The sequence below is a fragment of the Copadichromis virginalis genome, linkage group LG20 (genome assembly GCF_057382275.1).
Source record: "Copadichromis virginalis isolate Kocher_CV1m ecotype Utaka linkage group LG20, C_Virginalis_male_GT1.1, whole genome shotgun sequence".
Classification (NCBI taxonomy): Eukaryota; Metazoa; Chordata; class Actinopteri; order Cichliformes; family Cichlidae; genus Copadichromis; species Copadichromis virginalis.
Genome location: NC_140637.1, coordinates 17,713,822 through 17,738,674, shown reverse-complemented (window position 1 = coordinate 17,738,674; position 24,853 = coordinate 17,713,822). Strand labels below are relative to the sequence as shown.

Genomic DNA, 24,853 nt, shown 5'->3' with positions numbered 1-24,853 from the left:
AAGTTTCAATTTGAATATTAAATTTCTCATACTATAATGCACTCACTATGCAGTGGTGGCAGTACTGCATATGTACTATTTTTATTCTTTATCCTGCTGCTGTAACACAGTATGAGTGGAAAAACCATCAGAGCCATCGCTCATTCTGAAGGTCTTCGACTCAAATTGGTTTTCACAAAAGGAAAGTTAGAAATAGTCAGTGTTATATACTGACTGTGGTGCAGTAGTCAGCTCTGCCACACAGCAAGAAGATTCTAGGTTCAAATCCAGCCACCTGGGTCCTTTCTGAAAACGGGGCACTTGCATGGTCTACCCAGATCTGCACAGGCTCTCTCCAGATACTCCAGTTAGTGTTAATGGTTAATTAGCAATAGATGTGCATGTGAGCATCTGTCTTTCTCCTCGGTTACCTGCCTCTCTTCCCATGACTGCTGGGTTCAATCTCCTAATAATTTGTTCATTCGCAGACATTTCTGAACAAGCACAAAAACACATGTAGTGAATGTGAATCCTTACAGCAGTTCTTCCATAATAATAACTTAATCAGTGTGTTTAACTACATTTATAGGAAATCTATATGTTACAGCTACAAAATAATAATAATAATAATAATAATAATAATAATAATAATAATAAACAGGCTTAATTCTCTCCAGATAGAACTGAAAATGTTGTTGGTCGGCACTTATGTGTAAATCTTTTCCCAAAAACAAAATACCATCTCTATATATAGCGCTTTTATGACTATAGAAGGACAAGGTGAAAAATCAGTCCATGTTTCCTAAACAATTCTAAACCTTTTATTTTTCTAACAAGAGTGAAAAGAAACAAAAGGCAACAGTAAAATGAAAAGTTTATACACAAACTCACGACATCTGTGTGTCTGCAATATCAATAATAATATAATAATAATCATCTGAACAAAAGGAAACAAAATATATTGGGATAAAGTGAGTTACAGTGAAGTTAACCTTAACTTGCAAAGAGGGAGAGAATGACAGAGGGAGGAATAAAACCGGGAGTCAAAAGGATGGGAGGAAAAAAAAAAAAAAGCATAGAGCATAGAAGGGAAGAAGAGAGGGAGGAAGCCAGGAGGTGTGGAGGTACATTTTGGGAAAGTAGCACCAAAAACATTAATGCCTGTTTTTAACACTTCCCAAAATTTACTTATTTAGAATGCATGTCCCCTCAAAACAGCATCAAACACGAGATTTGAAACAACTACAAAAAAAAAAAAAGAAAAGAAAAAAAAAGTGTATCCATGGCGCCGTTGTCTCAGATCAGTAGTCAAAATCCTCTACTGCAGCACAGCTTCAGGAGTCATGCCCAAACAACAGTCTAAAATAAACCCATAGCTTATCCAACTTCAACAAGTGACTCAAGTGAAGAGAAACTGCAAATGCCGGTCCTCGTGACAGGCTTCGCTTAAACTAGCTTTTAACACAGTTGGGATAACATAGCATACTGAAAGACCTCAGAGACAACTCTAGACCAAAGACACTCCTATTACGGCAAGTCTCACATCTGTCAAGCACAGTCTTATTATGTTCACAGGAAGAATTTGTCCAGGGAAGGTGGAGAATAAAGTTTGGGTAAGACTGAGAGTCTGAACATCAACAACAACAAAAAAGAAAAAAAAAATAATAATAAAAAATCCGGACAAATGAGATACTGCGGTGTTATGGATGATACTGGAGTGTAGAAGAGTCACCACTCTTAGTGTCTGAATGCATAAATGAGGGGTGAGAAGGAAAGCAGAGCACAGGGGAGGTCCTGTATCTCTCTGTAACTTGATACAGTCTTCTGGCACAGAAAGCCCCTGTCCCTTCAGTTTTTCAGGCTAACTGACTGTAACGAAGCTCCAACGATGACTGCATCACAAAATCTATCAAAAAAATAAATAAAGGTTAACACTAAGATACTTTATGCATTTCAAGGTAAAAAGAAAAATCTAGAAAGGGGATATGATACCTCAGGATGGGTCTGGACAGGGGAGGGGGTGTGTCTGAAGGGGCAGGTTTTCTTTGTCTCCGAGGCATCCAGTGACCTTTGTCCTCCGTCCCCACTGCCCCCTCTGTGGCTCTTCCTCTTCCTTTTGGAGTCCTTGGTTCGCCCACGGCCTGCTCGTCTCTGCTCTTCAAGCTCAATCTGAGAGATGATGAAAGAAATGTAAAAAAAAATTAATAATAATAATAATAATAATAATAATAATCATCATCAGGGCTCTAGACTAACTTTTTGACACGGGTGCACCGGTACGCCTAACTTTAAAAATGTAGGCGTACCGGCACAAAAGTTAGGCGCACTCAAATTTTTCAACCGCATCGCTTATCACTGCAGTTTTACATGTGCACTTTCTTTTTTTTGGGGGGGGGGGGGGGGGGGGGAGTCCATACAGATAATATTCATTTCTAAATGATTAACTAACAAACTTGTGCTTAACGTGCTTTGTCAATATTGTAGAAAATTTTAAGCTTAATCATCATCTTGGCCTCCTCTGACAATCTGTTTGCTGCTGTCTGTTGCTGAAAGGCACTGGGGAGAGGGGACACTTGGGCACTGCATTTATTGCAGCATATAATGCGTTTTCTGGATACACTGTGCTTTTTCAGCGTTCAAAGATTGATGGCACTGTGTCAGAGCACTGGCTATGAATTTCAGATGGATCAGGCCTTAACTTAACAAAAAAGTTATCAATCGTTCTTTTCATCTTTTCTCATTACCCACAGCTACATCCACTTCTGTCGGGCGTAGGCTGCTCACTAGGGCTGGGTATCATCACTGATTTCTATAATCCATTCGATTCCGGTTCTCAAAGTCCTGATTCAATTCAATTTAGCCTCAGACAGTCAGAAATATAATTCTGATCATTTATCAGTACTGATACATGTGAGACTTCATCAGAATTGTGAACATCACAGCACATGCCTTTGTGTGAAAGTAACTGAGAATAAAACACAGAAAAACATTTTCCTGGTCTGGCTTTTTATAGCAGATAACCTTAAAAATATTCTACAATTTTGCATAATTTTAAGAAGTTTACATTTCTTCAGTATTGAACAGCAAAAATTAGGCTTTCTTGTCCAAGGTCATTTAAGTGAAAAAAGAAAAAGACAACAACGTTAGACTGGTGGGTAATAAGCGAATGAATAATGCAGAAAACAGATTTGAGACGGGAAACTGTTCCTGAAGTACACAGAGAGCTGTGTATGAAGTGTAATTTTTATCGTGGTGGAAGCAAATCCACAAAAGTCAGAGGGAATTTATGACGACATTGATCAAATGTGAAGCGCAGTTTGCTGCTTCTTTTGCTGCTGGCTCTGCGAATTTTGGTTGGAGAGAGACAAAACCTGCAGCTCAAAATCAGTGCAAAAAAAGACGTAAACACAGAGTGGACCTGACGCATCAGAATCACTAAGCTCCGACAGCGTATCCGTCTACGGGCCGTCGGGTGAGAAAGCCGAGAAAGACAAAGCTGATTCTGATGTGTCGGGTCCGCTCTGTGTTTACGTCTTTGAGTGGAATCCGTTAATGAATTGATATCGCTTTATTCAAGCTACTCACCTCTCTCTTCCACCTGCACTTTCAACTGGACCACGGCCAATCAGAGAGGTCCCGCCCCTGACTATCTCTGATTGGTTTAGTCCACAATAGGGGCATAATGTGTGTCTGTTGTTGACCACACAGAGAGTTGCAGAGATTTTTTTTTTTTGTTACCCGAACAGTTGGTCACACACGACCAATTTTTTTATTTATTTTTTTATTTATTTATTTTTTAATAGTCGCACCACTGAAAAATGTGGTCGCATCTAGAGTGCGACCAAATGCATAGATTTCCGCTATTCCACATATCTACAGGTAAGTAGATGCCAGACACACAACATTGTGTCACTGAACAGAGACGATAACAGAGGCTTCAACTGCAACATTTTGTAGTAAAATTAAAGTAAGCGTTTTAGTAAAATATAAAAATATTGATGACGGGTTAAGCATTTGACCTAGATGTACTAAGGCTAATGCAGAGATCTGGACTGAATGTTCCTGCCTTTCCCGTCTATCCCAAAAGCCCTTGAAGTACATGGAAGCACAAGTTCAAGTAAATACAGTGATGTAATATTTTGGATTAGCCAGAACTGAACCTTTGCCTGTAAAACTGTATTAACTTTAACACCTGACAATTTACAGGGTTTCAAACTCTAAGATTTGACTCTTTTCTTAATGCATTTCAAATAAGGAATTGCACAAAGAAGACCAACACCACACATTCTTTGGGGCCAGAGATACATGATGTTAGTCTTTTTGTGCTTTGGTCCTGGTTCTAGTTGCACATCGAAACCAAATGAGTTTTGGAAGATTAAAATTGAACTATACAGTCACTTTATTTTCCAGTACCTGTATGAGTGTGTGTAGTGTTTCTCTGGGTGGATCAGAGGCAGCTAGCAGGACTCTGTGGATGGTATGCATCTGATCTAGGGAAACCTCCAGCAGATCTCCTTCTAGCTGCAGCTCCTCCAGCCGGACCCTGGTGTCAGGGGAAAGTTCCACTACCTGACCTTTTAGCAAGGGCAGCAGGGCCAGCAGAGACCCTACACCTGAAAGGAAGGCAGATACACAGTCAGTACAGTGCACAACTTGACTTTTGGTTAAATTAAAATTAACATGCCACCTCACCTGTAACATTTGACTTCTTTTTGATGCCATTTTCACATCCACCCTGTCAAACGGGCACATAAACATATTAAAGATTTTGCCCTACTGGACAGCTCAGATTTGGTTTAATATAAAAATACACAAGAAGTTGATATGAGGAATTTACCTGTGTGCCATTGCTTTCCTTTGTGTTCTTTTTAGGTGAATTCTCCTCGGTTAAATCAATGACACCGTCGTCTCCTTCACCTCCCTCCGAGTCGGATAAAACAATAACCGAACTCCCTTCTGTCTCCTTCTCCACACTCTTCTCCTTTTCTGGTTCACGATGAAGAGTTTCTTTGAGTTCTTGCAGCCTGTGAAGTACCTGCTGCACCTCAGGTGTCTCCAGTGCTTCCTTAGCTCGGCCCTGCCAAGTGATGGCCCTCTCCGTGAGACACTGCAGTGCTTCACCTTCAGGCAGACGCACGGGCAGCCTCTGCAGGGCTACAAGTAATGCCAGGATAGTTTCTAGACGCGGGCGCCGTGACCGTTGGCACCGAGGACACAAGAAGCGCGAGTCCCAGTCCCACCAGCAAAGGGGGTTTATTGGTGGTCCAGAAGAGGGTAGTAGGGAGGGGAAAGGAACACAGCCACCATGAAACCAGTCCTTACAGAGATGGCAGCGTAACTGAGGCGCACGAGGCTGCCCAGAGCACACGCAGACTGACTGGGAAGGGGTGTGGTTTCTGTTACCATTGTCTTTTACAGAGTTCTTGGAGAGACCGCATGTGTCCGTTTCCATGGGATCATCCCAGCTCCCATTCTCCTTGTCCTCCTTACAACCTGCAATGCTAAGTCCAGATTTACGCATGTTCACCTTCTGTAACCTTAATAGCGCATCCTTTTCCTGGTGTTCCCCTTCTTTGAAAGCCATCACCTACAAACAGGGCATGGAAATAGATTTACCAGTTTAGCATAAAAAAGCATTAATAATGATGGAACTTAAACACTGAAAAAAAAAAAAAAAACACCCCCCCCCCCCCCAAAAAAAAAAAAAAAAAAAAAAAAAAAAAAAAACTAAAACAAAATCATATTCTGAATACTCACAATAGCTGCAGGGTCCCTCAAGTCCTGAGCAGAGAGTCCCAGAGTGTTGGTATCAGAGTCATCCAAAGGATCATCCGGCGGCCCTGCCTGATCCCGCCTCTCTCTCCTTTTTGCACATGGACATAATACCTGCAGGGGGCGAACGCCAAGTTTAATTAATGATTTCATGGAGGTCACAGCGCTGTACAAACCAAAATTAAATTAACTAGTACAACCTCAACACACAAGAATTTATTCAGATAATTATTTGTTTAGTAAGTATTCTGCTTTCAATTTTGGGATTCAGACATCTATTTTATCGATTCAACAATAAATGCCAAAAAAAAAAAAAACAAAAAAAACAAAACAGTATAGGACAGCTCTAAATGACCTCTAGTAGACTGTGCTGACTGCTCTTCTTCAGGAAAGTCTTGCTGGCCTTGTCCCTCCACGAGTGTGCGCTGGTCACCTGGAGTTCCAGCTGCCTCAGCTCTTCCATGAAGACTGGTAGGTCTCTGCCAATAGCTACCAGGCCCTCCAAATCATCCATACATGGGTAATGCTCCCCATTCTACAACAACACAAACATTATTTAATAATTGCAGGTATTTCAAGTATAAGTCAAACCATTAAAGTGGGAGGTAAGCTAAAAGAACATAGATATTTTTTTTCCTCACCTGAATTTCCTCCAAATCTGTTACCCATGCCCGAGCTCGAGTAAGGCACCCCTGTAGAGCCAAAATGTTGGGCAACGTGACTGGGATAAGTTGGGCCTCATTTACTATTGCCTCCAGGGTGGAGAGAGGGTGCTTTTGCCTGGAAGATCAGAACCCAAAAAATTCATTGATAGAATAGACAGAAACACTTGTAAAACAATAACACTCACTATGGCAGGGAATGTAAATTCTCTGGCCTGATTCGCCCGTCTCACCTTTGTTCGAGGCAGATCTGTGCCTTCTCTTCCCAACGTTCTGCAATCGTGAGTAGCTCCTGAAGCTCTGCCATGGCGGTCTCCACAGACACACTTTGGGGCACATTGCAGCCTGCTTCCATCAGGGTCCTCAACACATCCAACGTCACTTCCTGCCTCTCACCTTCTTCTGTCCCAAGGGTGCACCTCACCTTGGCCAACCAATGGCCCTGTTCCTTTAGCCCCTGGAGTAAATTACACTCTGGAACCAAAACAGGCAGCTTGGCCCCTTCCTCCAACAAGGTTTGCAACTGCTCAGGGGGTGGCGAGTCCTTCCTCCAATCTTTGTCATTGATCAATACTTGAGCTCGGCTTTGGAAATCCTCCATTGCCCGTAGAACCGTCTGAAGAATGAGAGAGTACCGAGGTCAGGCTAACATCACTCACACTTTTAAACAGAGACTCATCACAAGATTTTTTTCTTTAGATCTCAGTCACACAGCTACAAAAACCAGTCTGTGAGCCCCTGAAAAAGCACAGATAACTAGAAAAAAATGTGTATTCCCCACCAGACTGGCAAGTTGCTGGATCAAACTGGTCACAAAGAGGGTGCTGCCCAAACGTCGTTACTGTTAACTGCTTTAGTCAATAGAGGTCGCCTGTAGTTTGCATGAAGACACTAGGCATTTACTTTCCAAGTAGTAATTTGCAACTTTTATTTTAACAGCGATCATTATCAATTTCTAGTTTGACTCACACTTTAAGTTTCAATACTGCTTGGGGAGTAGTATACCACTTTCACATAGTGACAGCTAGCTAGCAACCACTTGCAACTGTTCCGGGAATACAGGTTTTTCCCTTATGAATGGCGGTTGTCAGATAGTTATTCACAATCACAAGGGCTGAAGCCTTTGTGAATGAGGTTTTAATTGTAAATTACATAAATATGAAAAAGAAAAAAAAACCCAGAAGATTATTTGTTTTGTGTGAAATGTTACGTTAACTTCTTAATAATTCTGAATTCTCACCGTGACCCCCTCCAACTGGTTTATTACACAGGGCAGGTTTTGTATCGTCTCAACCAAGGACTTCAGCTCGTCCAGAGTCATCCTGTTTTCACTAAAAAAACAGAACTATGTCAGTGCATACAACCTAACGCTTTGTGCAAAACTTAAGCTTGGATTCTATCTTACCTAGTTGTTGAATTGCTAAGGAGCTCTGTACTTTTCTCTTGGCAGTGTGCTATATCTTTAAGAACAGTGTTGAGTTTTCTGAGGAGCTCATTGTCAGGAAACTTTTTCTCTGCTGCTTCCATCTTCAGCATCTCCAAGTAGTCAATTTCTGCAGTTCAACAGGCCTTTGGTGTTAGTATCGTCTTTTGAAATGATTATGTTTTACTGAAATTTCAAGGCTTTATGTAATTAATGCTGATTCCTCACCTATTTTGTTTCCTTCTTCCTGTTCAAGTGCCTCTTTTACTCTGTTGGCCCAAGAATCAAAGGACTCCGACCGAACTTTTAATCGATGTAACATGGCTAATAACTCATCCAGGGTGTACCTGTACCTGCAGAGTGAAGAGATAACAGAAAATAACACAGATGGTAGATGTATTAGAAAAGAAAAATACCACTGTATTTATTTTATGGCAATTGTATTTACACGTGCAAGCAAAAAACAACAACAACAACTGACAAATACCTGAGGTAGAGTTTTTCAGTGGGGCAGTTGCACAGATCCTGAGTGTGATAGAGACAGACCAGGCGCTCGGGACAGTTTGAGCAGGCCAGGGCAGAAAGGAAGCATGTGGTCTTACATTTATCACACTGTCTCTCATCATCAGGCAGCAGCTCAAAAGCCTCACGCTCTGCTTCGGTAATGCCCTGCAAGAAACGAAGTTTCCCATATTCTTAAATGAACAATAAATAATCATCAATACATAAATATTATTCAACTGAGGCATTATTTACTTATATGTGAGTAAAATAAAGTTTGCTTCTGTGTCTCACCCTTTCCATCAGACTCTTTCGGAGCTTCCGCTCCTCCTGAACAATGATAAACATTTCCCGATGTGTAGCTGCAGCCAGATTAAGGTCTAGCTTCTCTGGGCTAGCAGCCATTTTACAGGTGAGCTCCTCATGGGAGAATACACAATATCTCCTAAGACGTCTGTAGTGCTCAATACAGGAACGACCAGCAGGCAGCTGAAAGAGACAGAGAAAAGTGATACTGATCGTGCAATATTGAAGGAGCAATGTGAAATGATAAGTTGGGACAGCGTAAACACACATACCCAATCTGCAGTGCAGAAATTGACAGCTTCTGCAAAGTTATATCCCTGATTGAAGCCACTATGGTAGGCTCTGGGGAAGGTAATGACAAACTCCCCAGCACACTGATTGGTACGGACAACCTGCCAATCAGAAGCACAGCAATCAATTTAAAAACATAAATCTTTCTAACGTGTGTACATTGTTTCCCAGATGGATGCTTGGGCAGTATATAATATGCATATATGAGCAATTGTTTATTTGTGCACCACAAAGACATTTAACAATCAAAAATTACATGTTTTTACTCTGCAATAGGGCTGTGCGATATGACCAAAATCTGATATCCCAATAGAAGACATTTATCGTCCGACAACGATATATATTACACAAAAATTACATTTTCAGTAAATTCTGTGAATCTCAGTCAACTCAACTTGTGTGAAGTGCTTTCAGCTGGGCGTCATGTACCTGGAGTCGAGTGTTATGCAAGTTCAAATGGCCGCAATTTTCCTTTGTGAGTATTTATTACATGGCGTGCTGCGAGGAAAAGCCTGTTCTTAAGTTTATTTTTTAGCACCTGACGACTCTTTTTAGCTTATCATCCGTAAACACCCTGCATACTATTTTATGTGATTCAGCTTATTTTGAAAAATCTCAACAGGATCTTCAGATTTATTTTGAAAGGTTCATGTGAAAAATAAACAAGCGGATAGGCTCCAGCGCCCCCCGCGACCCTGAAAAGGATAAGCGGAAGCGAATGGATGGATGGATGGATGGAGGGCGGAGCCACGCGATGGTTTTACCATTGTTGTTGCTAACGACAACGCATAAAAACAGTCACTTGTGCGTCTGTTGCCGTAAACAGTTTATTTTGCGTCACCCCGAAACAAACGATAGCGTAATATGAAACGATAGACGTTTTCAGATCGTCATCAGATATATATCGTTATATCAAACAGCCCTACTCTGCAAGTTGCTGACAAATACTTGGACAGTACAATCAGTGCTTCTCCAGTGTAGCCAGTGTGAGATCAGTGGCACATAAACAAGCTACAAAGTGTGGTTAGAGTGCCCAGCCAATTAACAGAGCAGAAGATTATCAATGACTACGGTATGACAATAGTATGTTAAACAACTAATATGTTACTAATGCACAACAACATTTGTACTGCTGATTCTGAGATGTGAGGATGCCACCCACCACAGCACCCCCATACAGAGATTGTCAGGGGAATCTTTGCTGTGTGACAGGAAGCTGTAAACAGGCAAGGTGGAAAACAGCTGCACTAACTACTGCTGCTTGTCTGTACTTTGAAGTAGAAAATGTGCAGCTGTATGCCCGCTGTAACCATTCAACCAGAGCAATACATAACCACATTTTGCATGGGTGTGAGGACGTTAATCCGCTTCTGCTAACAATGTCAACATTACCCACACTTGGCAAACTGATAATATGACATTGGGTGTGCGCAATGTTTTGTATGATGCAAACCACCACTTGTTTTAGCCTCATTTAACATTGAATTCAGTTTAAAATGTCTTTTAAATACACATTCAATATTTGTGATCATGTCTGAGTCAGCCTGTGTGAGATGTCTAGCAGTGACTGAACTTTCAAAATAAAAACAAACTGATTGTCTAATCGTGGATGGTGATGTTTTTTCAGACAGGGTGGGGGGCATTTAAATGCCTCTGAGGCCTACTAAAGTAAACTCCATGTGTAGGAAACACTGGTGTATGTGATTTGATGTGACACTGACCGGGACACCATGAGCCATGAGAATATTTGGGTTCATGATGGTGACCAGCTGATGCAGGAGGTCAGGCTGGAACTCAAACAGCTCTGGTGTTAGCTTCTTCATAACCTCCTCAAGTCGCTCAGCTGCCATAGAGGGAACCCCATACCAAGTCTTGGGTTCACCCCTAGAGATGGAAGATACATGGGGAGTGAAGGGGAGAGAGTGCAAAGTTAGTCTTTCTCTAAAGTACACGTACAAATGACATACTGTCTCTGCACTTAAAAGCTTCCTGAACAAATGCATTGAGCATGCTGTACCAGTGCAGGTAGTTGATGGAGTAGCTCCAGTGATCCTCAATGTGCCAGCAGAAAGCTGAGAACACCATGCCCACGTAGAGCCATGGCACCTTCATCCCAGAGATGTCTCCATTAATATGGCACAGGAGTGACTGCTCTAGCACAGGCATCACATTCAAGTTCCACCCAGAGCGGGCATATTCCTGACCAAAAAGAAAGCAAAAACAAACAAAAAACATGGTTATGAACAACTTTAATGATTAGAGATTGGCAACATTTAGTATTTTAAAGCAAAAATGGCAAAGATACACTGGTGTCTGTCTCTCCAAATGGAATAAACTGCAGCATTTCCTTCTCAATTAAAACATTTGGTCAATTAAATACTGATAAATATTTATATTTAAAAACATTTGTTGTACTTTGGACCAAAGGAAAAAAAATGAAGTAATTTACTTAAATAATCTTGAACTGCGACAAATTATAATTGACTTCTTTGACAAAAATTATTATAAAGAAAGTAAATCAGTCGAAAATGTAAATAAACGTCACACTGTAGAATTACATGGAACGCACAGCATGTGCAGCAGCAGCTTTGATGTGTCTTCACTGTAGGTTACCAGCAATTTTCATTTAAGCGTCTGTTGTAGTACATTTAGCACAAAAACGTTTTATGATGTAGCTGCAGTTTTACTTTTGAAACATTTTAAAGGATGTTTGTGATTTTTTTTTCCACCTTTATCATCTTAACTCTGAATTAGGTGGGGATTAGTTTCACCCAAAATCCATTCTACAGTGGTGTTTTGTGGATACACTAACTACTTTCCAGCTTTTTCAGTTGACAAGATTTTCAACAGTTAATCTAAAGCCGGATACTGCAATCATCACTCAAACAAAGACTGCCAATGAAAAACTGAGCTTAGAAAATAAGAAAAACAATGCACGTACCTCCTCTTCCTTTGTGAGCTTCCTCTTGCCATTGTTCATTGGGAAGCCACTACCAAACTCTTTGGAGTGTATGTCTGCTCCGTATTCAACAGTCACGTCTTCCTCAATACTACTTACTAATCGCCAGAATTCTCTCTCTACGAGCTCAGTGGGGACCATCTATACAGGCAAAAAATATAAACGCTAGAGATTAGCCTCTCTCCATTTTAATCGCTGAAGGGGGAATCATGATTCATAATGAAAAGCAAATGATACACTCACATGGACAGGCATGTTGAAGTAATCTGCTTTGAAAGTATCTGCCATTTCCCCAAAACTCTGCAGTGTGTACTCCCGTGTCGCTTGTTCAAAGCCAAAGGCTTCTGTGGGTTTTTTACACTCCTAAAAACATTAATTCAAAAAACAAAACAAGATGACACATAAAGAAAATCAAAACATCTAAGAGTCTTGCAGATTAAAAGGCAAACACATGCTTTTAAACATTCTTACGTACTTCTGCCACACACTTAGGGCATCGCCAGTTGCCCTTGGGAGGATCGGCAAGTGGGGGTAGTAGACAGTAAGTGTGGTAGTTGTCATCACAGCCGTCACATAGCATTAGTTTCTCGTCATCGTCTCCCCGACCACACATCCGACACACAAAAGAATCCACCTTTGAAAGTCGGTGATCAAAATAACATTAATCACAAGGCTTGGAGCCAAATGATGCCAACTTTGAACCGAACATCTGCAAAACAGGTTCCTGGGAACCAAAGCAGTGATTCTCGCAAAAGTTCTAAAGAATACCATCTAACTTGTTTACAGGGCTGAATAATCATTTATGCTATAATGTAATTAGATATCACATTTATCACAATTTTAACTGCCACAATGGAGTAATCACTAACTCTACTTACACACTGAGGATTGTTGAGATTGCGTCTAAGGCGCATTGTCATTTTGGTGCAAGGTGTATCATCTTCCTCCTCTTTATGTCCTTTCCCATTCTCTTCCGCTGGTTCTTCTTTCTTCACTGCCATCTTTACTGTAACACTAGGAGGAGGAAGCTGTGGGCCTGATGAGCTCCCATCACTCTGTCTCTCTTGAGGGTCCAGGGGCTCTGATTTGATTGAGGTGTCACTCAAAGGAGGTGGTATGTTGTCCTTGACAGTAACAGTTTGAGGCAACTCATCTAAAAACAGGAGGAAGAATCGCTCAGAGTCAGATGTGGTCATTTATCACAAGACAAGTAAAATTTATATTGTGTGAGATGACTGGATGATTATAGCACACAAAAAACAAGCTTCACAATATGTCCATTTATTCAACTGTCCAATTATTGACTGGTGCCACGCCATTCTCCCCCCCCCCGAATTACTAGTGCCAAGATATAAAAGCCAAAATTCAATACAAAAATTTTAAAAAGCTGTTTAATAAAGTTATAGTAATGATACCTTTCTTTCTGATGCCCTTGTCCCTTGCCACCAGTCCAAGTCCCATCATCTTAGGTCCTGCACCATAAATCTGTAACTTCTTCAATTCTGGGTTCTTCTCTATGTCTTCCTCTGTTGGTTCAGGCTGTGGAAAGAAGAAGTCTTTTACAAATCAGAAAGCAAGAAACAGACAGCAGCTACTCCTCAAAGCACAAAGAGCAAGCAGAACACACAGTTAAAAACATGAGAGCGTAGCAATGCATCACAAGAAGGGATTATTCTAGGTTAGAAAGTAAGGAAAAGTTAACCTACATCACAGTGAAGCTTAAAGGTTAAGACCCATCACCATCACACACAACAGCAGATGCAACCATTCATTTAAGTGGAGGGCACTGGTAAGGATTTTAAGTTATGTCATCTATTTAGTCAACTCAGGTTGATTATTGGTTTTACGAGTCGGGTGAGAACACAAAAATAAATCAATAGCAGACATACAGAGTAGATTAGGGCTGCCATTCACAATTATTTTTAAAAGGGTAAATGGATTTTGAAAAGCAATGTCAAAGGCAGGAATGCATCTCAGACACAAAGTTTCATGCTCATATAACAAAGATAAGCCATTTTAGCATCTAAAGCTGTACTAAAACATCCCAAAAACAGATATTATTTAGTTTTCCATTCCTATTGGATGATTTAAACTTCAGAAAAACTGCAGAAAAATGACATCACATTACAGCAAAACATGAAAACTACAAATTAGTGTAGCCACATTCTGGACTATATTGCATCTGGGAGGTTTAGAACATGGAGAAATCCAATTTAATCAAAATACTACCTGCACATAATATTAATGGGGGGGTGAATATTTTAGGACAGTGATCAGATTTTCAGTCTGCACAAAACACATGCATGATCAGCAACGCTGACAAAACCATAACAGGCCGTAATGTCACAATTAAATAGAATTATTGTTTTTAAAAGGAAAGACACAAAAGCATTTCTTGTTTAGAACAGCCATTCCAAACAAACATAACGTCTTCACATAACATCCATTTAAGAGGTTTCCTCAGTCAGTCCCAATCATGAAAGGATTTGGTGAAAACTTGCTCAACCCCCACTTTTTGCACACAGGTGTGCACTAAGAATCCAGTAAACCACATTCAAACCACAACCTGTCTTCCAACAAGACAGTTCATGTTTGCATATCATACCAATACTATTGCCAATCACAGCACAAAAACTGTAAATAAACAATACCAAAGACTCAAAATTTCTTTAGATAAGAGGTCAAGACATTACAAGGAAAAAAAGTTAGAAATTTAATCAAAAAGGATTCAAAATATTTGCCACCTGTGTGCAGTTGTACTCCCTTTAACTGACAAATGTAGCTTTGGCCACCTAAAACATTACCTATATTGTCCTTGTGCACAATGCAAGCACCTTTTTCAGTCAGCCAAACCCTGTGGACTGAACGCAATAGATATCAAAGCAGATGAAAAGGGCTTGAGGTTGTGGAGCTATCACTCTTTGATCTGAGGCCTGTACTACAAAGCAAAGTTTGGGCTTCAGGTTCAACTATGGAGCTAAAGTCTTTGAGCTTATTCACCGCTTATGCTTAATTTACGCTACCACGGTTGTGTCTGTTTGCAGAAGTATTTGACTATAGAGAAGGATTTTCAACCAGCACAAAAGTACTCCCATGCAGTCCTTCAAAATCCCAACTACATGCTGCTCAATGTGGATAACTTTGCGTATTGGTCGAAATCTGATTGAGATTGAGAAGTGGGCCAGAGAAGTGAGTGACACTGAGGGCTCATCAGGAATGAGAGGAGTGCGACAAAAAGAATAAGATCAGAAAGTAATCACAAGTAATAAAATACAGACAGTGGCTACAGTGAGCACTTCATTGTTTTTTAATACTTTTTCACTTCAGCTCTTTGTATGTTACAACTTTTACTCATCTCCACGGCTGGCTCATAGACCAACAACAGAACACAAGCAAGAGTAGCCCTCGGACCGGTTGCACCGCATATTTTTGTTACTGCCCCATCTAACAACAGATGCTCTCTGCAGGTAGACAAGCAGTCCAAAGCTGCCAATGGACTTCCCACACGCTACCACTGCTGAAACATAATTTCCCCAATAGTGTGTTTCTAATGCCATGGTAAGCTACCTCTAACAGAGCAGGTCATGTTTGGGAATAAGAGTTGAACATCAACAAACACCACCAGCTAGTGACTAATCAATTCTGTCAAATATAGTGCATGTTGTGAAAGCATCTATAATTTAAAGAATTATCTAAAGTCTTTCCTTCATGAGGAGCATTAAGAAATAGCCTTTAGAGCAAATATATTTCTAGATTTTTTGTTTTGTTTTGGTTTTTTTGTTGTTTTTTGTTTGTTTTTTAGTTTTTTTTTTTAGTTTTTTTTTTTTTTTTTAAACACTGCACCTGTTAATCTTTGTAATCACATATGCTGTAAACACTAGACAGAAAAACACCGGGTTGCCTTATTGAGTTGACAGACACCTTCGTGTGATTTAGTGCGACTGCAGATAGGGCAAGTGAAGCCAAATAAAGAACAGACATACTGGATATGCCTCACTTGCTTCATAGTACAGGCCCCCTGATCTCAAATGGGTAAAACCACCTAGACGACAACAATATGTTCAGAATGGCGCTTATTTATTTTAGTGCTTGAGTGCATTAAGAATCCAATATTTCGCTGTCTGCTGTCAAAATATAGTGCTTGGTAAGTAAAACCCTATTAAATTAAACCTAGCTGGTTCTTCAGTGTGAGTGCACTCAAAAAAAGAACACATGCAGTCACACTGTTAACTGCTGTAATGAGGGAGCAAGCCAACACAGCGCAAGTGAAAAGGCACACAGACATCCCAGCAACAAAGCATCACAAGCCAATTACTACCACACAGAAATAGCATGAGTGAAATAGAGAAGACTAGAGAGCACAACAGCCCAAAAACGAGACTAGAAAAATTTGTTTGTCAATATTGTCTATAATGAACCTATTTGGTTAGGGCCTTGGAAGAATGGTTCTCAACAGCAGTGTCATTCTTGTATTCAAAGTCCAATCCCCTTGAATTTTTAAAATAAGATAATGTCTAGAAACACATCGATAGCATTATAAAACACTTCCGTCCAAGATGAGACTACACGGTCTCATAGTCCTAGAGCAATTTTAAGAAAAAGACCAAAGGGCTTAAATAAGAAGAAAAGAAGTCAGGGAAGTTTCTCTGCATTCAGTGTAAATCAATATGGAGATTTAACAAGAGAAGGTTTTTTATGGCAACAGTTCTGTGACCATATTATGGGCTGGCACCCCCACACTGAGAAGGGATGATTGCATGTTAATGAAAATGTTTTAGTGGTTAATTATAAAAACAAAACAAAAAAAAATCAAAAAAAAAAAAATCAAACATTTAGACAACTTCAAAGGGGGTATGGTGGTCTAGGAAAAGAGTGGGGACGTAAAGGGAGCTCATATGCTCAAGAGGCAGTACCGCAGAGATGAGTTGAGAGCCAGTGGTGAGAGGATGGGGGGCCAGATCCTCTGGACCCTGCAAAGGGAGACAATAACAGCAACAATAAACTAAGACAAGAGGAAAACAGGAGATGAAAGAGGAAGGGAGAGAGCCTGGAGAGAACAGCCAGTAGTTGTAGAGGGAAAAAAAAAAAAAACCCAGTGGGACATTATGAGTCCAGGATCACATCTTATGTAGGGTGTAAAATTTTAGATCTAATAGGAGCTGCTGAGGATTGCCATTTTAGCTGAGGTTTGTTTTATTGCACGACACTTGGAATGCAGTCTAGAAAAATGAAGTTTTTCTAGATTAGCTTTTCTAGAGAGATAGAGATATTTGTAAATACAGAATTAAACAATATTGTTTATATTGACATAGCGCGATATCAATTATTTTACACAGAGACTTTTTTTTAATAAAGCTGTGCTTGTGAACCCTCCAACTCATGCTCATTCTCAAAGTTCACCTACCACATGGAGGGAAAATTTGAAGGTTTATGTCTATGCAGTTTGTAGTCATCAAGTTCAGCATAGTCTAAGGGGCTTGGAAGGAAGCGCCTGGACTTAAGGTCCATGTCGCAAAAGTCAACCAAGTATGATGACTTGTATAAGCAATGTTAAGAGTCAGTCACCAACTTCAAAACTATCAGTCTGCATTTAGTATACAGTGCAGACTGGTAGGCAGTGATTTTTTTAAAGTATAAAACAAAGAGTAGCAGGTTACTCTGTGTGACCTTTTTGAAATTGCTGTTGTCAGTGAAGTCTGGTGGAGTCACAGCTTCCCTTTCTTGTCAGAAAGATTTGTCTGACAGCAGGTAAAGTGGTGAAGACACTTACACTGATATCGATTTCTTATAGATGGCTAAAATTCATGATGCCATCAACCTCGTCCATAGCCACAAATGACTTCAGTTGGGTGTTCTTGCCTGCTTTTGTATATCGACTGAAGGTAATATCAATTATAGCTCTGACACACACACACACACAGAACTCTAAGTGAAAACTGTTTTGGGTCTCTAAAATAAGTGCAGAGTTTCCTGGAAATTGTAGTAAACTGTGGCAGAGAAACAAACTGCTTTTAAATAGGACCCATGAAATTAATATTATTACATTTTTTGTTGAGCAACCTGGTGATAAAAATGCTTTTGACATCCCCCCTGTTGCTTCTGAAGAATATTGTGAGGCATATATCACTTTTAGTATAAATATTTAATATATGATTTTTGGGGACAAATTACCCAGCCCAAGTCTGAACATGTGCTCAAAACTGGACGTGTTCAAATCCCAGTATAGTGCTGTATAAAAGCTGAAAGAAAACCATGCATTGAATAGGATATAAAGGACATTCTTAGGCAGTAATCACCGTCAGTTAACTCGTCACAACTGCACACATTAATTTTCGAAATTGTTTGTTCTCAAACTTAAATGTGCAAAATAAAAATGCACATAAAAAAATAAAGAAAATTAAAATCTACAGGCAGCCATGCTGCATCTAAGTAGAAGCAGATGTGAATGTAGGTTTGTCCAAAAGTTGGGTTGTAGATTAGTAAAAATTATTAAAGATAAATAAATAAAAATATACTGTGCATTTACTTGAGTGACTGGAGAAAGTGCAAGAAACAGATCAGAGAACAACATACAGTGGGGCAAAAAAGTATTTAGTCAGCCACCGATTGTGCAAGTTCCCCCACCTAAAATGATGACAGAGGTCAGTAATTTGCACCAGAGGTACACTTCAACTGTGAGAGACAGAATGTGAAAAAAAAAATCCATGAATCCACATGGTAGGATTTGTAAAGAATTTATTCGTAAATTAGGGTGGAAAATAAGTATTTGGTCACCTCAAACAAGGAAAATCTCTGGCTCTCACAGACCTGTAACGTCTTCTGTAAGAAGCTTTTCTGTCCCCCACTCGTTACCTGTATGAATGGCACCTGTTTGAACTCATCATCTGTATAAAAGACACCTGTCCACAGCCTCAAACAGTCAGACTCCAAACTCCGCCATGGCCAAGACCAAAGAGCTTTCGAAGGACACCAGGAAAAGTATTGTAGACCTGCACCAGACTGGGAAGAGTGAATCTACAATAGGCAAGCAGCTTGGTGTGAAAAAAATCAACTGTGGGAGCAATCATCAGAAAATGGAAGACATACAAGACCACTGATAATCTCCCTCGATCTGGGGCTCCACGCAAGATCTCATCCCGTGGGGTCAAAATGATCATGAGAACGGTGAGCAAAGATCCCAGAACCACACGGGGGGACCTGGTGTATGACCTGCAGAGAGCTGGGACCAAAGTAACAAAGGTCACCATCAGTAACACACTACAACGGCAGGGAATCAAATCCCACAGTGCCAGACGTGTTCCGCTGCTGAAGCCGGTGCATGTCCAGGCCCGTCTGAAGTTTGCCAGAGAGCACATGGATGATACAGCAGAGGATTGGGAGAATGTCATGTGGTCAGATGAAACCAAAGTAGAACTTTTTGGTATAAACTCAACTCGTCGTGTTTGGAGGAAGAAGAATACTGAGTTGCATCCCAAGAACACCATACCTACTGTGAAGCATGGGGGTGGAAACATCATGCTATGGGGCTGTTTTTCTGCCAAGGGGACAGGACGACTGATCCGTGTTAAGGACAGAATGAATGGGGCCATGTATCGTGAGATTTTGAGCCAAAACCTCCTTCCATCAGTGAGAACTTTGAAGATGAAACGAGGCTGGGTCTTCCAACATGACAATGATCCAAAACACACCGCCCGGGCAACAAAGGAGTGGCTCCGTAAGAAGCATTTGAAAGTCCTGGAGTGGCCTAGCCAGTCTCCAGACCTCAACCCCATAGAAAATCTGTGGCGGGAGTTGAAAGTCCGTGTTGCTCGGCGACAGCCCCAAAACATCACTGCTCTCGAGAAGATCTGCATGGAGGAATGGGCCAAAATACCAGCTACTGTGTGTGCAAACCTGGTAAAGACCTATAGTAAACGTTTGACCTCTGTTATTGCCAACAAAGGTTATGTTACAAAGTATTGAGTTGTATTTTTGTTATTGACCAAATACTTATTTTCCACCCTAATTTACGAATAAATTCTTTACAAATCCTACCATGTGGATTCATGGATTTTTTTTTTTCACATTCTGTCTCTCACAGTTGAAGTGTACCTCTGGTGCAAATTACTGACCTCTGTCATCATTTTAGGTGGGGGAACTTGCACAATCGGTGGCTGACTAAATACTTTTTTGCCCCACTGTAATAGTGCAAAGAGGAGCGACAGCAGAGGAAAGCAAAGCAGCGCGACAGGATGGAGAATAAGCAAACTATGATGCGCTCTGGGTGCACTCTCATTTTCCAGATACAACTGATTCACATGGGTACATAAAGGACTTGGAAACAGTAGCATGACGGCATGGTCCACTCAATAAGATTTTCAAACACTTGCAGTGTAAATGGTGTGCCTGCAGTGATGGAAGCACTGTTATTTCTATGCAAAATTATCACAGAAGTAGAAAGTGAACTGTTAAATGACACTAAAATTTAAGCATGACGGAACAGGCTTCTGAATTCACTGTTATTTCTAGATTGAACAATAAAAATGTGCAGATAACTATGTTACACTTAGATTTAAAATGTTGTAATGCAAGATAGAAAAATCAAAGTAAACATCTAATTTAGTTGCATAATTTAAGTCCTCCTAGAAAAGTTTCTTAGGTTTGCACTTGCTAATTTTATGCATCTTTCCAGTAAATGTAACCAGTGCTGATTGTACTGCTGTTTATTTTGACCACAACACTTTCTACATAAGAAGTTTTTTAAGTCACAACAGTCACATTTTCTTCCCTTCTATAATTATAAATAAGCCCAATCAGGCTGCCTGAAAACTACATGAATACCAGGTGGTCACACACACACACACACAGGTTAAATTGGACTACATTAAAACCACACTGCTGCTGAAACAGACTAGATTAACCAAACCAACACGAGTTTTGCATTGCTTTACAAACAACTTTTTCTGTGGTGGACAGTTTCTTTTTGAGGCAGCAAGCCTATTTGGAAATGTGATTCAACAAATGCCATTTATGTAACCAAAATACACATCAACAGAGTCATTGGTCACAGAGGTATGCAAATATACTCAAAGAGCATTAAGGACTGATAGTCTCACTCACATCAGGCTGGCAGCGGTTTGCTCTGCGTCCGTAACTGCTGATTTTGGGTGGCTGCACTGACTGTCGTAGGGGAATGGAGTGAGGCTTGTACTCTTTGTCCACATCTTCCCCATCATAGTGCTTCGGCTTACAGTGCTGGTAAGTGTTTGGTTTTTTTAAGGAAAGAAAAAAAAATTCTTAATAATATTCACAGATAAACTCAATTTGAAGGCTGTCTATTAACTGATCACCCCATGTACCAAGAGACCAGAATGTAGAGCATTACCTGCAAGCTGGTACCAGATTGGAACATTTCATAGGGGTAGACAATCCTCTCATAGTGTGAGCGCAGCAGAGAACCGATGTTCTTGCCCGGAGGGTAGCCAAGCCTCTGCGCAATGCGAGCCCAGCGCCGCTCCTTACAGACCATCTCAAAACCTCCTTCATCCGTCACAATCTTTGGCAGAAATATATTTTTACCCATACTTTTTACAAACTGAACAATTTAAAAAAAATATATATATATATATGAAGTATATATTTTGAGTTAAAAAAAATTTTTATTTATACTCACCTTTGACAGGCTGAAAAGATCAAGAATGCGCCTTTCAATATGTGGAATTTTCAAAGAAGATCCCTGGATCTCCCAAAATCTGGCGATGCGGTCCAAATAATTAAGCTTCACTCTTGTCTCCGCCTAAAAACCGATGTATGGGGAAAACACCACAATTACTATAGCCTTTTCCACCCAAATAAATTACTGACAAATAAAGAAATTTAAAAAGGGGGGGGGAGGGGGGGGACTCACCTCTAATTCATTAAGCCTCTGAATACGAGGTGTGAAGTGAAAACTATCCAGCTCCACTGAAAATGGAGGCTGCCAGTCCTATTTAGTAGGAAAGACATTCAATTAGAACATGTGTGCCTATGTGCTAAATCAAACTTGTGCTATATCTTGCAACAGACTATTCAGAGAGGTAAGAAAAAGAATAAAAGAGCATGGGAGAAAGGGAACACTGAGCCTATTTTGGACTTATTTGGGTTTAATGGCTTTTGGGCTCAAGAACTTGGCACAGCTTTAACCAGAAAGGATGGTTAAGGTCTTTCACTTAAGAGTAAGTGAAGCTCAAGCTGTCCACAATAATAGGCCTATCTGCTCTTATCAATTCTGAAGAAATTATAATACAGATTAAAAAACAAACAAACAAAAAAAAAAAAAAAACACCACTGCAGGTAATTTGACTAGCACTTATTTGCATAACTATTTGCCTATTTGTTATTTGCATAACTTTTGACCAAGCCCTAAATATGAATGAAAAAAGCTAATTAGATTTAGTGGACATATACACAACTAAACGCAAGTGTAATCCTCCTTCAGGACCAACATACATAGACATTTTAATTAATACTGTACATTGTCGTTTTTAAATTCCAGAGTCATGGAATTTAAAAACGACAATAAAATTGAAGAAAAATAATTAAATACATAAATACAACATAAACCAAGTATAAGCAAGTATTTACTGGTGGAGGACGAATTTTACAGATCCCAGATTTCTCTGCAATCGGACGTATCTTGGCGATGTAGCCTAGGGGATCCTGAAACTCCTCCCATGACGGCTCAAATACTGGACACTCCGGAGGAGGCACAAATTCTTCCCCTTCCATCGCCCTGACAATAGGGAAATTGTCAATTCATACAAGTTAATAAACTCTAGCCCACTTAGTAATGTGCATGGCAGCAATAATACGGAATGTGAAAAATATTTTATGTACATGAGTCTGTTAGTGTACACACAGCAATTTGAATACCCCCGGACCCAATTCATGACCTAATGACCTTTTATAGATACTACAGGACACTCCAGAGTCAAGAATACTCACAAAACTATAACTCAGTGTCATCATCATATTTACATACATGTTGAATACTTCATTAAATGTTCTCACTGACAGAAAATAAGAACAAGTGGGCGGGCTGGTGACGTCAATTTTTGCAAAGGTATTCAGGAATGTCAACTTCCCCCCTTTCAGGTTAAATCTTTGATATGTAAATTGTACTTGCACATCAGAAAAAAAGACCCATACGTGCACAAATAGCCTATTTGCTTAGTCTTGCCAAATCATCACTTCCTTATTCTGCTCTCAGGTTTACATATATACAGATGTGTGATGATCATGTTGAAAACACTGTTTCTAGTATTCACAACAGTTTACACATTTCTTAATAATAACATATATCATGCTGGGAAATCCCAGGACTATGATTTGTTTTTTACCCTTGAAGTGCTCCTTGTTAAAAACCCCTCCCCCATCATCAGACAACAAAACAAATGCCATGGTCTGGTAGGTCTAAAGGCCCAGTGTTGGAAGGGGCTAAGGTTTTAAGTTCTTCTTTATCATTTGGGCTACACAAGAATAATTAAATTTGATAAAACACACGAGTAATTTCTATATGAAAATGATCAAGAAGCACTGTTGTCAATGTGTACATTAAATATCTGTACCAGCCTGCAAAAAGTGTCAATCTAGTGCCTTAGCTTTTCAACGTTTCTATTTTTATTTTATTAAAATAAAAAAAAATTTATTTTATTAAAATAAAAATAGAAAAGGAACTTGAAGCTGGGACTTCAGTAACATATTTCACATCCATCTAATCCCAAACAATGGCGTGGAGGCCATGAACCCTCAGATACAGAAGGCCTTGCAGCTATCACCACTCATGAGTGGGCTGGATTAGATTACTAAATATGACAAATACAATAACCTCTTTACAGAAGCCAAAGAGTAACATCTAAACACCACTATTAAATAACACATGTAACTATTAGGTTACAACTGTTAGCTTCTACCAACTAAACTTAACATAACTGCCGTTTAAACGAACCTTACCTTCAACCAGAAGCGTAACGACAGAAATAAATTATCAGAAAATGCCTCCAGTTCCGTTATTTATAGTGGGTTAGCTATGTGTCATTCATTTCTCGTCTTCTGTCACCTAGGAACTCTATTTGTGTCTATTGTCCGGCTATCAGAGGCGATAACGCAGCTTGTGGCTAAACGCTAGCACCGAGGCCTGCACTTTTTTTCTCAGCTCCGTCCCATCGCCACCCACAGTGGTAGGTAACTAGCCTTAGTTAGCTAACTGGGCGGCTGAAAAAACTAAGTCAATACTACAGCCGCAGATCAGCTAACCTACATAATGTCGCTGAAGTCGACGCCAACACGCAGCTAGTGAACATTAATCGTATATATGCAAGTTGATATGCAGTTATCTGTTGATCTGATTACACTACAACATCTCGCTGCATTCCCGTGACTGACCCGAAGACACCTCGATGTCCCGGGGTATGATAGGGATTGTGGCCGCTCTCCTTCCTCTGTTGTTGTGATGACTGGTGGCTTAGCTAACGATGGCCAGCTGTGCTCGGTCCAGTTGGCTAGCTACCGCTGCTAGCAAAGTTGACCGTTTTTTTTTAGCTTCAGCGCTCCATATACTCCGGTCTGTCAAGCATACGGGCTCAAAACATGGATTGCTGATGTTCGTTTAATACTAAACGAGGTTCTCAAACTTTGTCAATTATGTCGTTATCAGTCATTTTCCGATCAACATCATTACTCTCCTCAGGCCATCCTATCTTTCTTGACGAGACGCCATCTTAGCTTTTTTCTCACGACCGAAGTACAACCTCAAATCTCTCACGTCTCTCACGTTTACTCCCTGAAAGTAGTACCCACGTAGGCAAAACACAAAGCATGTAATTGCTGCGCGACCAGTTGGGGAAGAAGTAGGTCAGAAGAAGGGAGGTTCCACTGTGTATTTAAGGGAGGAAAAAAGAAAAAAAAGTTCACATCTGTGACGCCTGCGCTTCCGCAGCACAT

General features: G+C 40.2%; 1 protein-coding gene across 3 annotated transcripts; it reads right to left on the bottom strand.

The window, feature by feature from the left end:
- Positions 1-777: 777 nt before the first annotated feature.
- Positions 778-24,822, bottom strand: kdm5c (lysine demethylase 5C). 3 transcript variants are annotated; one of them, XM_085445032.1, is made up of 29 exons: positions 23,864-24,822; positions 22,496-22,643; positions 21,780-21,857; positions 21,546-21,668; positions 21,258-21,428; positions 20,993-21,127; positions 16,807-16,863; positions 13,309-13,432; positions 12,772-13,046; positions 12,369-12,527; positions 12,137-12,256; positions 11,876-12,034; positions 10,952-11,133; positions 10,656-10,818; positions 8,916-9,035; positions 8,632-8,826; positions 8,324-8,505; positions 8,065-8,189; positions 7,819-7,966; positions 7,654-7,744; positions 6,647-7,029; positions 6,393-6,531; positions 6,107-6,286; positions 5,737-5,865; positions 4,817-5,566; positions 4,672-4,714; positions 4,393-4,592; positions 1,972-2,148; positions 778-1,885 (listed from the first exon to the last, which is right to left on the bottom strand). In XM_085445032.1, the coding sequence occupies exons 2-29, from the start codon at positions 22,637-22,639 to the stop codon at positions 1,877-1,879; spliced, it is 4,761 nt and encodes a 1,586-aa protein (XP_085301158.1). In that variant the 5' UTR covers positions 22,640-22,643; positions 23,864-24,822; the 3' UTR covers positions 778-1,876. The 3 variants fall into 3 exon arrangements, with proteins under 3 accessions (XP_085301158.1, XP_085301157.1, XP_085301159.1); XM_085445031.1 differs by having other exon boundaries at positions 24,296-24,822; XM_085445033.1 differs by lacking the exon at positions 16,807-16,863 and having other exon boundaries at positions 24,296-24,821.
- Between the last annotated feature and the right edge of the window lie 31 nt (positions 24,823-24,853).